The 16,916-nt window shown below is 37.7% G+C and overlaps 1 protein-coding gene across 4 annotated transcripts in view; it reads left to right on the top strand.

Annotated features, from left to right (window-relative positions):
* ATG5 (autophagy related 5) overlaps window positions 1-15,773 on the top strand; it is a 175,418-nt gene extending 159,645 nt beyond the window's left edge. For 3 of the 4 annotated variants that reach the window (XM_056566223.1, XM_056566221.1, XM_056566224.1), the window contains exon 8: window positions 13,253-15,773. In XM_056566223.1, the coding sequence (XP_056422198.1) occupies window positions 13,253-13,389 (137 nt within the window). In that variant the 3' untranslated portion in view covers window positions 13,390-15,773. Of the gene's footprint in view, window positions 1-8,117; window positions 8,939-13,252 lie in introns of those variants that run through there. The other variant, XM_056566225.1, reaches the window with a different exon arrangement.
* The last annotated feature ends 1,143 nt before the right edge of the window (window positions 15,774-16,916 follow it).

Raw genomic sequence — 16,916 nt, 5'->3', positions numbered from 1 at the left:
ATATGTTTATTTTTGTTTTTATGTACACAGTTTTTTTTTTTTATATTGGAAATGCCGGGAGATTCAAACTTTTATTAGGGGAAGGGATAATTCAAAGGGTTAATGATAATTTTACACTTTTCTTTTGCAATATTATAGCCCCCATAGGGGGGCTATAACATTGCATTTACTGATCTTTAACAGTGTTCAATGCATCTCCATAGGTATGCAATGATCAGTGTTTTCGGCGATTGATTGCTCAAGCCTGGAGCTCAGGCTTGAAGCATTCAATCTGCGATTGGACTGCAGGAGTGAAGGTAAGAGACCTTCCTCCTGTAGTACAGCTGTTCGGGATGCCGCGATTTCACCGTGGCGATCCCGAACAGCTCCCTGAGCTAACCGGCACTTTTTACTTTCACTTTTAGCCATGTGGCTCAGCTTTGAGCGCGCGACTAAAGGGTTAATAGCACGCGGCACCGTGATTAGTGCCGCGCGCTATTAGGGGCGGGTCCCGGCTTCACTATGACGCCAGGCCCGCCGTGATATGATGCGGGGTCACCGTGGGACCCCGTGTTATATCACGGGAGTGGGACCAAGGACTTACTCATACGTCCTTGGTCCTTAAGGAGTTAAACAACACAATGTAACTCCAAGTCAATCCCACTTCTGTGAAATCACACTGTCCACTCAGGAAGCAACACTGATTGACAATCAATTTCACATGCTGTTGTGCAAATGGAACAGACATTAGGTGGAAATTATAGTCAATTAGCAAGACACCCCGAGTAAAGGAGTGGTTCTGCAGGTGCTGACCAGACCACTTCTCAGTTCCTATGCTTCCTGGCTGATGTTTTGGTCACTTTTGAATGCTGCCTGTGCTTTCACTCTAGTGGAAGCATCAGACAGTGTCTACAACCCACACAAGTGGCTCAGGTAGTGCAGCTCGTCCAGGATGGCACATCAATGCGAGCTGTGCCAAGAAGGTCTTGCTGTGTCTGTCAGTGTTGTGTCCAGAGCATGGAGGCACTACCAGTAGACAGGCCAGTACATCAGGAGACGTGGAGGAGGCCGTATTAGGGCAACAACCCAGCAGCAGGACTGCTACCTCCGCCTTTGTGCAAGGAGGAGCACTTCCAGTGCCCTGTAAAATTACCTCCAGCAGGCCACAAATGTGCATGCGTCCACCAAACGGTCATAAACAGACCCCATGAGGGTGGTATGAGGGCCTGACATCCACAGGTGGGGGTTGGGCTTACAGCCCAACACCGTGCAGGATGTTTGGCATTTGCCAGAGAACTCAAAGATTGGCAAATTCGCCACTGGCTCTTCACAGATGAAAGCAGGTTCACACTGAGCACATGTGACATTCTGGAGACGCCGTGGAGAACATTCTGCTGTCTGCAACATCCTACATCATGACCAGTATGGCGGTGGGCAAGTAACGTGGGGTGACATTTCTTTTGGGGACTGCACAGCCCTCCATGTGCTTGCCAGAGGTAGCCTGACTACCATTGGGTACCAAGATGAGATCCTCAGACCCCTTGTGATACCATATGTTGGCGTGGTTGGCCCTGGGTTCCTCCTAATACAAGACAATGCTAGACCTCAAGTGGCTGGAGTGTGTCAGCAGTTCCCCAGAACTGAATCCTATAGAGCACATCTGGGACATCATGCTTTAGTGCAGGTCTGGGAGGAGATCCCTCAGGAGACCATCCACCACCTCATCAGGAGCATGCCAAGGCATTGTAGGGAGGTCATACAGGCACGTGAAGGCCACACACACAACTGATCCTCATTTTGACTTTTTTTTTTTAAGGACATTACATCAAAGTTGAATCAGCCTGTAGTGTGGTTTTCGCTTTTGGTTTTGAGTGTGACTCCATATCCAGACCTCCATGGGTTGATAAATTTGATTTCCATTGATCCTTTTTGTGTGATTTTGTTGTCAGTACAATCAACTATGTAATGACGAAAGTATTTTGTACAATTAGTTCATTCATTCAGATCTAGGATGTGTTATCTTAGTGTTTCCTTTATTTTATTTTTTTTTGAGCAGTGTAGAATTTATTCCTTTGTGAAAACTAGAATGGACTGTTTTTTTTTTTGTTTTGTTTTTTGTTTTTTTTGCTTGAGGTTGTTTTATGTGACATATTGTACTTTATATTAGTAGTAAATGATGTTGAGGCATTTTTTATTTTTTATTTTAAATTCTCTACTTGTAAGAGAGATAGTAATGCCAAATAAATCTAGTTATCAGGGATGTCCTGATACCATTTTTTTTTAAGACAGAGTAACAATTTTATTTTAAAGTTTAGTAGTCAAGACTAGTTTTCACTGGGGAAAAGCAGTCAATTCTAGTTTTCACAAAGCCATTCAGTCAAAACTAGTTTTCACTTGGTTTTCACTTGGGAAAAGCAGTCAATACTAGTTTTTACAAAGGCATTTAGTCAAAACTAGTTTTCACTAGGGAAATTAGTTTTAACTAAAACTAGTTTTAACTGTAATATATGATACATTCCCTTTAAAGATATATATATATATATATATATATATATATATATATATATATATATATAATAGATTCCTTTTAAAGTAGTAACAGTAGAGTCAGATCCACCCATTCATTGACACAATAGCATAAATAGCATTATTAACTGTTTCCAAGTAGTATCAAATGCATATAATCTATATCTATAGATAGAAATATCTATCTATACAAGAAATAAGTGAACAGCTGATGCGGATATATTACAGAGATGCTACATTTTAGATTTACTCAACAATGTTAATCAGGTTTCATGTCACATTACCTTGATGGCCAATCTTCAGCTGATCGGTGGGGTGCTAACATTTAGCTCAACCACTGGCCAACTGTTCAGCAGATCTGTGCCTCCAACATATACTTATAGAATAGGGTGCTGGGTTACTGCAGCAAAGCTCCAAATCAATTCATTGGGCTATGTGCTGAAGTAACCTGGCGCGACCACTACACATAGAATGGAGCCATCAGCATCTAGCCCGGTTCACTGTGTATATGCTGGAGCCATGACTGATTACTGGGTCATTGTTAAAACTATAATTTCTCTAAAATGCTTGGGGTGCTGCGTTTGAGAGTGCATCATGCATTGTAGAGAGTGTGCCCATGTCTGTTTTAAGACTGCTTGTGGTTTGGGCAGCATGATAAAGCGGACGGGTTTCCATTAATAAAGGGGTGAGTCTGTTTATCAACCAATGTGTTAAGCCAATACAAGATTGTTCTGTTCTGACTGTATTGATTGAATGCATTAGAAACAGATTGCATAGGGTTTAGTAGTTCAGCCTATTGTGTTAGCTGTCATTAAGTAGTTTACCTATTGCTGAACAATAAAACCTAGCTATCCCACAGCCTGGAGTTTCCTGCTGTTGAGGCCTGGGAAAAGCTGCCTTATCAACCATTTCTCTGGTCATGGGATTATACTATTTTAAGTCAATGGAGATCAGCCAATCTTTACGCACTAAAACACGCTTGCTAATATAGAAAAGATAAAGAGAAGTGTATAATGTCGCAGCACTTTCAAAAAGTAAGGGAATAGGATAAGCCTTGTAACAGTAGTACTTCATTTTAACCATGTCTTATACCAGTGGTTAAATGTGGAAACAAAAGTTTCTTAGGATTTGTTTAGTTGTGTTTCATTTCTACATAGTTCATGTCTACGTACACAAGTACATGTGTTAAACCAAACTTTTAGTGCCTTTATTTTGGTCACTATTAATGATTTAAAAAAAACTTTAAAAAATTCTGTTTTAGTTTGGATGCCATTGACATTGTCTCATATTTATATTTCTCATAAATCTGCTCTGTGATTCTGATGAAAAGAAAGAAGGCAAAAAGGACCACAAGCCACAGTCGCCGTTTTCCAGTAAATAATGAAATGTCTGTTGCTCAAGCCTTATTTGAATGCCCTTAGGCACTTGTTAATTCAAATAAAACAATAAAATGAACAATGATTCGTTTCTGGGGTGAACAGTGACGCGTTTCAGAACCCCCAAAACGCGTCATTGTTCATTTTATTCTTTTATTTGAATAAACAAGTGCCTAAGGGCATTCAAATACTGCTTGAGCAACGGACATTCCATTATTTACTGGGAAGAGAAACAGCGCCTGTGGTCCTTGTTGCCTTTCTTCTTTCTTTACTTGTGATGAGACCAGGGAGTACTCTTCCTGTGACCATCTGGGCTGGCAGTTTCTCCAGTTTAGCAACCCCCATAGAGGAGTGATATGCACTATTTTATTTCCACAAAATGAGCTGCCATACACAAAGCTGTCTCACCGTTTGACTCCTGTTCATGGATCCTGGTGTCTGGGGGTAACACATGAGACACAGTTTTCCTCTTTTTTTCTTTAACCCCTTAAGGACTCATCATTTTCGATTTTTTTTTTTCATTTTTGTTTTTTCCTTCTTACCTTTTAAAAATCATAACCCTTTAAATTTTCCACCTAAAAATCCATGTTATGGATTATTTTTTGCGCCACTAATTCTGCTTTGCCGTGACAGTAGTCATTTTATCCAAAAATCCACGGTAAAACAGAAAAAAATTATAATTGTGTGACAAAATTGAGGAAAAAACGCCATTTCGTAAATTTTGGGGGCTTCCGTTTCTACGCAGTGTATTTTTTGGTAAAAATAACACCTTATCTTAAAGGGGTACTCCGGTGAAAAATGTTTTTTTGTTTTTTTTTTTTAAATCAACTGGTGCCAGAAAGTTAAACAGATTTGTAAATTAAGAAGGTAGCCAACCCCTCTAGGCTAGCATCAGTTGCCTGATACAATGATGTAATGGTAATAATGATGACTGGATCGTGCTTCAATTATAATATGAAAGTGCAAATTTATTACACAATATAAAATACATAAAAAATATTTTGTAAACAGTAAATCCTCAAATACAAGGATTTACTGTTTACAAAATATTTTTTTATGTATTTTATATTGTATATTAAATTTGCACTTTCATATTATAATTGAAGCACGATCCAGTCATCATTATTACCATTACATCATTGTATCAGGCAACTGATGCTAGCCTAGGGGGGTTGGCTACCTTCTTAGTTTTGTCTCTCCTATTTAAAACACCAGGTGTAGGTGTATAGCCCTCTTACCTCGGCTAGTTAATTGTGAGCTGCACATTCCCAGTTTTTTTACAGATTTGTAAATTACTTCTATTAAAAAAATCTTATTAGCTACTGAATACTACAGTAGAAATACTTTTCCGTTTGAAACACAGAGCTGTCTGCTGAATCACGAGCACAGTGCTCTCTGCTGACTTTTCTGTCCATTTTATGAACTGTCCAGGGTAAAAGGAAATCCCCATAGCAAACATATGCTGTTCTGGACAGTTCATAAAATGGACAGAGATGTCAGCAGAGAGCACTGTGCTCGTGATGTCAGCAGACAGTTCTGTGTTTCAAAAAGAAAAGAATTTCCGCTGTAGTATTCAGCAGCGAATAAGTACAGGAAGGATTAAGATTTTTTAATTGAAGTAATTTACAAATCTGTTTAACTTTCTGGCACCAGTTGATGAAAAAAAAAAAAAAAAGTTTTTCACCGGAGTACCCCTTTAACCCCTTAAGGACGCAGGACGTAAATGTACGTCCTGGTGAGGTGGTACTTAACGCACCAGGACGTACATTTACGTCCTAAGCATAACCGCGGGCATCGGAGCGATGCCCGTGTCATGCGCGGCTGATCCCGGCTGCTAATCGCAGCCAGGGACCCGCCGGCAATGGCCGACGCCCGCGATCTCGCGGGCGTCCGCCATTAACCCCTCAGGTGCCGGGATCAATACAGATCCCGGCATCTGCGGGAGTTCGCGATTAAAATGAACGATCGGATCGCCCGCAGCGCTGCTGCGGGGATCCGATCATTCATAACGCCGCACGGAGGTCCCCTCACCTTCCTCCGTGCGGCTCCCGGCGTCTCCTGCTCTGGTCTGTGATCGAGCAGACCAGAGCAGGAGATGACCGATAATACTGATCTGTTCTATGTCCTATACATAGAACAGATCAGTATTAGCAATCATGGTATTGCTATGAATAGTCCCCTATGGGGACTATTCAAGTGTAAAAAAAAATGTAAAAAAATGTAAAAGTAAAAGTAAAAAAAAAGTGAAAAATCCCCTCCCCCAATAAAAAAGTAAAACGTCCGTTTTTTCCTATTTTACCCCCAAAAAGCGTAAAAAACATTTTTTATAGACATATTTGGTATCGCCGCGTGCGTAAATGTCCGAACTATTAAAATAAAATGTTAATGATCCCGTACGGTGAACGGCGTGAACGAAAAAAATTTTAAAAAGTCCAAAATTCCTACTTTTTTAATACATTTTATTAAAAAAAATTTATAAAAAATGTATTAAAAGTTTTTTATATACAAATGTGGTATCAAAAAAAAGTACAGATCATGGCGCATAAAATGAGCCCCCATACCGCCGCTTATACTGAAAAATAAAAAAGTTATAGGTCATCAAAATAAAGGGATTATAAACGTACTAATTTGGTTAAAAAGTTTGTGATTTTTTTTAAGCGCAACAATAATATAAAAGTATATAATAATGGGTATCATTTTAATCGTATTGACCCTCAGAATAAAGAACACATGTCATTTTTACCAGAAATTGTACGGCGTGAAAACAAAACCTTCCAAAATTAGCAAAATTGCGTTTTTCGTTTTAATTTCCCCACAAAAATAGTGTTTTTTGGTTGCGCCATACATTTTATGATATAATGAGTGATGTCATTACAAAGGACAACTGGTCACGCAAAAAATAAGCCCTCATACTAGTCTGTGGATGAAAATATAAAAGAGTTATGATTTTTAGAAGGCGAGGAGGAAAAAATGAAAACGTAAAAATTAAATTGTCTGAGTCCTTAAGGCCAAAATGGGCTGAGTCCTTAAGGGGTTAATTCTGTAGGCTCATACTGTTAAAATGATACCCTACTTATATAGGTTTGATTTTGTCATACTTCTGAAAAAAAATCATAACTGCATGCAGGAAAATGTATACGTTTAAACATGTCCTATTCTGACCCCTATAACTTTTTTTTATTTTTCCACATACGGGGCGGTTTGAGGGCTCATTTTTTGCGCCGTGATCTGAAGTTTTTATCGGTACCATTTTTGTCAGACTTTTTGATCACTTTCTATACCATTAAAAAATTTATAAAAAGTGACCAAAAATACACTATTTTGGACTTTTTTTTACTTGTGTGCCATTGATTGTGCGGTTTAATTATGTTTTTGTGGTTCGGACATTTACGCACGGGGCGATACCACTTATGTTTATTTTTATTTATACAGTTTTTTTTTTATAGGAAAAGGGGGTGATTCAAACTTTTATTAGGGAAGGGGTTAAATCATCTGTATTAACTTTTTTTCACTTTTTTTTTTTTTGCAGTGTTAGCCCCCATAGGGGGCTATAACACTGCACACACTGATCTTTTACACTGACCACTGGCATGTATTAACATGCCATTGATCAGTCTTATCGGCGCATGACTGCTCCTGCCTGGGTCTCAGGCACGGAGCAGTCATTCGCCGAACGGACACAGAGGAGGCAGGTAGGGATCCTCCTGGTGTCCAGTAAGCTGTCGGGGACGCTGCGATTTTATTGCGGCAGGCCCGAACAGCCCAACTGAGCTGCCGGAATACTTTCAGTTTCACTTCAGATGCGGAAGAGTTAATACAGGGCATCACCGTGATCGCGCGGGCCGGCGCAGGCCGTAAATATACGTCCTGCGTCGTTAAGGAGATAGACACTGCAATTCTGATGACATGTGGCTTCATGTACAGATTTTGTCTTGCAGTCCTGTGGGCCTTAAACATCTTGATAATATTGACAGCAACATTGTCCATGCTGGATTTTTTCCTTCTTTGTAGCATCTTACTATTCAAATAATATGCACTAATCATTTTGTCCATATGTGTGATATTTAACTACTATTGTATATTTTTTGGCCTTAATGTACTTAAAAGGTAGCTTTCAGTCTCTTGTAAAACAGTTTTTCTGCGTGAATGTAATTAACCTCCAGTCCCAAACAGTGAGAGTCTGGTTAATGCATGAGGCTTGACACTATGTAATCCTGACATTTGTCTTTTATACAGTGTGTGCACAAACAAGGCAATGATTAAATGATCCAGCGCAGCAGATTACATTAGTGAAGCCATAAGCCGCAGAAAAGGAAGGACTCTGGGATCTTCCTTTTGACCTAAGGAACTGGAATTGTCTAGTGTGGCCTGTTGTGAGACAAGAAATTCAATATACTTTTGTCTTTTCTTAGCAGAGTTTCCGTTATTTATATAAAGTCTGGCGAATCTAATTTTTGTGACCTGGTAGAAAAGTATCATTTATCTTTCCTATGTTATTGTATTATATTTGTACACAATTTTCCATCAGTCCCAAAATGTAAACTTCTACATTCATACTCTACCCATACTCAGGCTGTCTAAAATTTAAACATTACCTTATATGTTATAGATATTTGTTATATATATAAAGTATATTATTATAAAGGATATTTAAGTATATTATTTCTCAACAATAGATTCTATGTAAGTGTACCATATTTCTGGATGTAAATGCAGTAGAATAATTCAGTGCATTTTAAGATTTGCTTTTATAGTAAAGGAATATTTACATAAAAGTTGTTTTAGTCATAAATAATGTAAAAAAATGTGTTTATTGTTGATTTGTTGTTGTTTGATGGTGGTTGGAACCATGCAGATCATTCCATTCACCCTTGTAGCTTACTGTTCCTTATCCATGGCCTTTGGAGCATCATGCATCTGTATTTTACTTGACTTGACTTAGTCATTTCCATACCACCACATCGTATCCTTATAGGTTATCCAATGGGAGAAACTGAAAGCTTCATAAATTTGTTATAGATTAATTACAATAACCTTCATTTTCTGTACAAAAACAAGCCTTTACATTGCTACACTGAGCTACAATGTACAAAGTTACAGCTCATATGTGTGATACATATAAATCTATTTACTGCACTGTAAACAAAAAACAGAAAAACTGTAGAAGCACTATTAAATTCCTTTCCAGGTAGAAAACAGAAATCTATACAGTACAAAAATCTTAACTTTTCTTTTAAGGAAGAAAAAGTGAAACAAAAACTGTTTGATCATTAAGTCCTAAACGGGCCTCGTTGTTAAGGAGTTAAACTCTTGTCATCTCATTTTTCACAAGGAATTTCTCTTTTAGATAAATTGCCCTTTTAAAATCATGGTTAGAGGAATACACACTAACAAAGTTTAACCCTAGTGCCATTACTGTCATCCTTTATAACAGATCTTTATTTTTTATTTTTTTTTGTGCCAAGTGTGATGATATATGGGGCAGATTGCTTCTTGCACTTTCTCTCGGCAACCAGCCCAGCTCACCATTCAGAATTTGCTCCTTGTTAAATGATGTATTATTAACCGTTAGTAGCGACTAAAATAATAATTTTCAGAAATCTGTTTTACTAATCAGCCCCCATACATAACGTAACTTTGAGACAAATAACTGATCAAACTATGTTTTGTTCCGAATTTATTGTGGCTTTTGTTTTTTTTTTTCCATACACCCCCTCGAAACAGCTTCATCAGTTCTGTTCACTTACCAGAACGAAGCCTTGTGTCTTCCTTTAATTTCCACCCCTCCTATGCTACGAGCTAAACTTTATGCCGTATATTAATGACTCAGAATTGCAAAAATAGTGTATTTAATATTTGCTTGGTTGTTCACTTCACCCGGTAATATAATTAAATATCAAGCATAAATCTGCAAGATATTTTTTTTTATTGTTTAAAGAAGGGGTTTTCCAATCCCTGAACATAGGTTTTAAATATGTGCTCCCACACTGCTGTTGACTGGGGTCTTTGCAATTTTTTGTTATTGCTGAAAAATGTCCTCCAGCTCTGCATTACTTGATGTGACGGGTGCATTATTATTGATATGTCATTATGGCTATAGGGGACATCAATTGGGTACTGTGGTAAGGTAAAGGCACATCATCAGACAGCAACGAGAGGAAGCAGTGAAATATAAGGGTGCGTTCACACTACAGAATGTCTGCGCAATAAAATTCCAGGCAGACATTCCATGCACAGGAGGCGCTAAAGGACCACTCAGACATGCGTAGCCTCTATTGCTGCTGCACCTGAATTTCCATATTCCGTAAATTCGCCCTAACAGTAACCAAAAATTCCACAACAGTAAACTTTATTTTGAGTTGTAAAACTGCTTTTAGGCCTCGTTCACATCATGATTTGTGCCTCCGAGGCACAGATATGTAAAAAAAATGTCAGAATTACTTGCCGAACTATCCGTGCTCGGACAGGCAAAAACCTCATTCATTTCAATGACCAGAGCATAGTCATTTAGTGACTATCTTCTGGTCATTTTCCCAACGTATTCAAGTTTTGTCTCAGACTGAACATTGATAGAAGCTGCATTCTTTTAGTCCGAGCCAAATTTTGTATTCCCTTGGGAAATTATGTATCCTTGCGTCTGAAGAACAAATTATTATGTGACCGAGGTTTTACACTGCCTATAGACAGACATCTACTATGTGGGGACAAATTGTTTGGACCAGTTGGATTTTTTATACCAATTTTTTGGACAAAACAAAGTATTTTTGACCGGCTTTACTGTACTTAAAGGACTTTCTAGTTTTATGTAAATAAAGCTTAATTACTCTATAAATAAAAAGTTCTTTAACAAGTTTCAATATAAAGTATGTGTTTGCTCACAGTATATAAGAACACATTTATGTTTAGAGGCAGTAATCCCATACGTAAATAATCCTACTAAAAGCTTGGGAGCAGATACAGTTGTAGCCAGTCTTTATGAGCGAAATAACCATAATATGATAAAATAGCTATACACTCTAACATATAACTGGAAATAAATGTACATAAAAAGTTCCCCATTAAAGGTTACGATGTTCATTATATGAAAGCTGTCAGAACCCACTCCTCTTCATGATACTATCTAATTTGTATCGGAGGGTCTCAATTCTTACTAGATAGCAAATGCGGAGAGAATGAAGGGATCTTAAATTTCATATAAATATCTTTATTTATTTTTTTTATTTTTTTTTTTTTAATGCCTTTTCCACATTGAGGACACATGGTTGCTTGGTCCAGACTAGGCAAAGCTAAAACTGTATGGGTGAGTTGGGATAAACAGCATTAAGACGACTGCTGTCTGAAAGGGGATCTTCGGTTATTAAAAATGTGTCACCAATAACTGGCCACTATAATGTCCCACTGTTGATGAGGGATATGTTTTTAATAACTGGATATTTCCTTTAAGTGTATAGGAATTTATTAATGCATTTATAAGCATATCTATTGCTTAACTAAATAGTATTGCTTTATTGGCATAGTGCAATGTGTTTGCCTTCTGTAAGTTTGTCTTTATTATTTTTTCTAAACAACTCTGTTCCATTTTTACAATGTACATTTAATTCAATCTCAACTCAGCAATAAATGCATAAATAAAAAAAGTGTGTATGTAAAGTTAAAGCTACTATTGGGAATGAGAAACAACAGATACCATTAAAGAATTACAGCACTGATTTAGTTTTCAGTGTTGAAGGGTTAGTATTGTGTTTAGTTATTGTAAAAGAGAGTTTCCTCTGCGTAATATGCTTTTGTCCCAGCAGAGAGGTAAAAATAAAGTAGCTCTTCTCCAGTGATGCTGGTTAGAAACCACAGCAGATTTATAAAGATAATGCCTTTTAAGTCGCTGAGACAGATTCCTAACTCTGGTTCCCAATCTGTCTGCTCTGTGGAATGTGCATTATACATTTTTGGGGAGCTGAATGCTGGTATCTGTCCATTAAGGTTTTTAGTATGAATTTTTAATTGCACCAGAGCTACAGGAAAATAACTTTTCCCAATAATGAATGTGATTTATGAAGTTAGTGTATACTGTGTTTGAGATGTCTCCTTCGAAGAAGCATTCCATGCAGTTTGGGCAGACAGAGTGACTCAACTTCAGTTTTCAGCCCTTTTAACCAAACAGCTTACAATGTATCTTCTCCCATGGAGTTGGATTTGTGGAGACCGTCAGATGAATAATTGAAAATGAATTTGTAATGAATGAGAACCTTGTCATCAGTGACTCACAAACACTTTAGAATTGATCGCTCCTAAAATAAGCCAAATAATAAGAAAATTGCCAAGGAGTCATTGTATCGATTATAGTTTACATGAACCTATAGCAGTCATTAGGTTGGTTTCCAGTCTGCGTGTTATGTTCATTATGAATCTTGTGTTCTATGTTATATTTCAGCTCCACTGTACATGACATTGTGTTTTACATTACCAGATCAAACAGTCTGGTGTAAAGTGTTAGTCTTAGTTGTGGCTAGCTCTTACTATGCAACTATCAAGCTTTGTATGTCATCAACATCTTTGTAGTGTTTGATAATGTTTTGCAAGTAGTAATGCCTGAGTACCTGAAATTCCTTGTTACTACATTTGACACAGTATAGGGAAAATTAAAGGAGTACTGTAGTGTGTGTTTTTTTCCCTATTATCCCATTGTGCTGAATAAAGTAAAATAACAAACTTTAATTAATCTTCCGTCGCTCCCCTGTTGGGCAGATATAGCTTTTCTGTCCTCCAGTTTCAGTCTTCTTCCTGTGCACGAAACATCACACTGCAATCAGCTTATTGCCAGGCGCAGCGATGTCCCGCCACAGTGACACGCTGGGTACAGTGTCATGTAAGAGGCCGGGCAGCAGGGAGAAGGCAGGGCCCAGTCTCGTAACATGACACTGCACTTAACATATCGCTGGCCAAGGCAAGACATCGCTGTGGCTGGTGATAACCTTCCGTACACACTGAAGTAGGAAGAAGACTGGGACCGGAGGACAGAATAGCTAGATCGGCACAATGGAAGGTGACTTAAAATTCGTTTTTTACTTTTTGCATACTGGGCACAATGGGATCATAAAAAAAAAAAAAAACTACAGTACTCTTTTTAATGTTAATATACATCCTTAAAAAAAGTATTACTCTGTTTAACAATTTTTTCTCTTTTTAAATCACAATACTTAAATTGCAATGTTGTAGAGTTGCTGTCCACAACAAACTATGAATTTCCATTTTTTGGAGGTTGTGAACTAGTTTTTGTTCTACTATACTAGTTTTCATACAATATGCCCATCATGTCCAGCCTATTTAACTTTTTAAATCACTTTATGACTTTATTTCAATGTCTTTGTTTTTAGATGAAGAAAAGAAATATCAAGTGATGATTCATGGCATAGAACCTTTGCTGGAGACCCCATTGCAATGGCTAAGTGAACATTTCAGCTATCCAGACAACTTCCTCCACATAGCTATCGTTCCCCAACCCACTGACTGAAGGACAAGATTTTGCATAAGCAAAAAAGCCCCTCACACTTGAACAGGATCTTCCAAGATCACTTTACAGGCTTTTGGTTGGTGGGAATGCTTTCCAGAGAACAAGACGACAGAATGTCCTTGTAGCACCAGAGAGCTTGGAGTTTCTTTTGCTCTGCCACCACTTGAGCTTTGTGTATAAAGGAGAATATGCTGGAGGCTTACTGTTGGGTTGTAGCCAAAAACAGACCTACTCAGAGAGCCAGGGACAGTATGTGCCTCCCTATTTCTAAATTGTGGTAACAAATATTGTCCACACTGATTTACTTTGTGTAGCCAGGGTGTAGTATAATATTAAAAGGGAAAAAAAACATTGGCCTGATTTTGTAATACAGAAGTCAGTTCTGAAAACTGCACTAAAAGTGTGTTACAGCTTTACAATACACTGTTACAGTAAAGCTGTGCAGTGCTGGCAGAGTACTTGTTTACAATACACTTGTAGGTTTCTTAGAGAGTGAGATTTCTACCTAAAAAGCAAAAACCTCATCCCTAAATTATAACTAAGAACAGATTTCTCCAATGCCATCAGTAATACACATTTAACACCTTGAAAGCTTAATGGACTACTTTTTCTATTACAGCAGTTTATGGTAACAATCTATAATCATGTATGTGAAATACGTAAAAATATATATATCAATTCCAATTGTTGTTAAATTCTGAAGTTTTTGTTTGTGAATTTTTACTTTTATGGTATGCTGCCATAGAAGAGAAATTTATTTTTTCAATTCTAAAAGGAAGTTTTGCTCATTTACTGCTCCAATTTCAGATTAATCTCTCTAATATTTAGATCAAAATAAGCTCATGTGCTGGTGTGCATTAGCTGTTGTAACCTGTGGCCAAGTAATGTTGCGCTCCAAGAGACAGTAGATCTCTATGGAGAACAAATGTCCCAAGTGCCTGATCTTCTGATGGCCCAGTTTGGCACCTAGTGCACACTCAAGTGAGTGTATAGAGGGCGATAAGGTAAAGAGTCTGAAAAGTTATCCCCTATCCACAAGATTCGGAACAACAAGCTGATCGATAGGGGTCTGACTGCTGAAACCTTACTGACCACAAGATCGCAGGACAGTTGTCCCCCCTGTATAAATGGGGCACACCCCTGTTCTCAGTTCATTCTCTATGGGACCCCCAAATATTGTTGCGCTCAGAGGACATTTATCTGGCATACTCATGGTCATTGTGGATCACAATGGTTGGAGGCCCTCTGATCAAGTTCATATACTGTATCCTGTGGCTAGGAGATAACTTTTGTAGATGGTAATACCCCTTTAGTTGTTTTGCAGTTAAAACATCAGATTTAGTCTACTTTGTGGAATATAAATTTCTACATATCCACAATCATTGAATGTTTCATTTATTGTATATAATCCCTTGTATGGAACATGCTGTCAGTTGTGATACACCTTTATTATTACCAAATGAAGATTTGGAAAACCGAGATTTTAAAACGTGTTTTCCTGGATTATAAAAATAAAAATCAGTTTTTTTCCAGATATAATGCCACTTTTGACCATAGAAAGAAAGGTTTTGGTATTGCAGATCAATCCCTTTTGACTAAAATGGGAATCAGTTGTAATACCAGACACCGCCAATGGTCTAAAATAGCACATTTTCTTAGGGGGAAAGAAGCAAAGAAAAAAAAAATGTTTTTTCTAATCACATACAAACCCTTTAAAAGGATAACACCACCTCCAGTCCACCATTACTATACCATCCTTTATCATAGTAAAAAATAAAAAAAAATGTAAACTGTGATGCATTTGTTCATGGGAACAATAAAATTACATTGTTTGCTGTTATATTATAAAAGTTAATGTGATGCTAGCTGCATTTGTGTGTGTGTGCTCTTTTTATTTCCTTTTATTTGGCTCTTCCTTATATTGAACCTTATTTTTGTAATACACTTTTTTGTATATCTTGGTTTAAACATGCTTCAATACCTTCTCATAATTTTGCCACAAAAAAACATAACCTTACTTATGTTTCCTGTAAGTTTATTATACAAGTATCTTTATATCAAATACTACTGTTATTATAATGGTATGCATTCATTAGAAAGGGAAAATTTCCAATTGTATGTAATGTAACATCTGTCTGTGTATTACACTGTGTTGGATCCACTATGACTATGCTTCTTTCCCAGAGTGCAAAATATATTTATAGCCATATGTGAACGATGCATCATATTTACAGTTACATTTCTAACATATCTTTTTCATTTTCAGTGCCTAAAATGTTTAACAGCATACGTTAATGCAAGAATATTAATTTAATTGTACCCCTGAATGATTTTTGTAGCATCGGCATTAGAGTACCTGTCACCAAATAAAACTTTTAATATAGCGTTCCTTGTGTAATTTGCAGACACTTTCCCTTGCTTTTAAAAGTATCAACATAAGTATGTTTAAAATGTAATAGAAAAAACTGTCACTAGGTGGCTCTGTTCCCTTCCGCAATAAATACAGTGAGTTTGGTCTCTTCCCGGTCTGGCAGGAGATCATACTCAGGAAGTGCTTCTCTGCACAGAGCCTGATTGAAAGCTGCACAGAGCCTCACTGAAAGCTGCACAGAGCCTCACTGAAAGCTGCACAGAGCCTGAGGTCTTCGATTCATCATCGAAGATATGAGGGCGGAAGTGGTCCCCCAGCAGGCTTCAGTGATTCCATGCCTGCCAGGAAACGTCCACTTTCTCCTGCTTGGAGATTGCAAGATGAAAGGTATGATACATAGCTTTTTAAAGCTCTGACATTTTTTTAAGGGTGGAAGGAGTGTTAGGAGTAGTTAGGGAATATAACCTGAGTTAGTTTAGAAACGTTTATTTGGTGACAGGTACTTTTTTAAAGTCCATCAGTTTGAGGAAAAATGAACAAGGAGCTTTAAGTGCTGTAAAATTAAACAGAAAATAGAAATCAGTACTCTTCACTCCTCTGCCAATCCAGTACAGATGATCTGGTAGTCTTCTGCTTTTCTTTGTTTAGAGTCTTTATTCACCTGTTTTGAGCCATATCACATCTAATGGGGCTAATATTGCAGTCTTCTGATCATTTAAGCCTATGAGTAAGTCACATTTCCCTGCCTTCTCGGTCTTCTTTTTTTTTTGGGGGGGGGGGTACTCCGGTGAAAAACTGGTGCCCAGAAAGTTAAACAGATTTGTAAATTACTTCTATTAAAAAAAATCTTAATCCTTCCTGTACTTATTAGCTGCTGAATACTACAATGGAAATTCTTTTCCGTTTGAAACACAGAGCTGTCTGCTGACATCATGAGCACAGTGCTCTCTGCTGACATCTCTGTCCATTTTAGGAACTGTCCAGAGTAAAAGGAAATCCCCATAGCAAATATATGCTGTTCTGGACAGTTCCTAAAATGGACAGAGATGTCAGCAGGGAGCACTGTGCTCGTGATTTCAGCAGAGAGCTCTGTTTCAAAAAGAAAAGAATTTCCACTGTAGTATTCAGCAGCTAATAAGTACAGGAAAGATTAAGA

This window comes from Hyla sarda, chromosome 3 (genome assembly GCF_029499605.1).
Source record: "Hyla sarda isolate aHylSar1 chromosome 3, aHylSar1.hap1, whole genome shotgun sequence".
Taxonomy (NCBI): Eukaryota; Metazoa; Chordata; class Amphibia; order Anura; family Hylidae; genus Hyla; species Hyla sarda.
The sequence above is the reverse complement of the archived record's forward strand: the minus strand, read 5'-3'. Positions and strand labels throughout refer to the sequence as shown.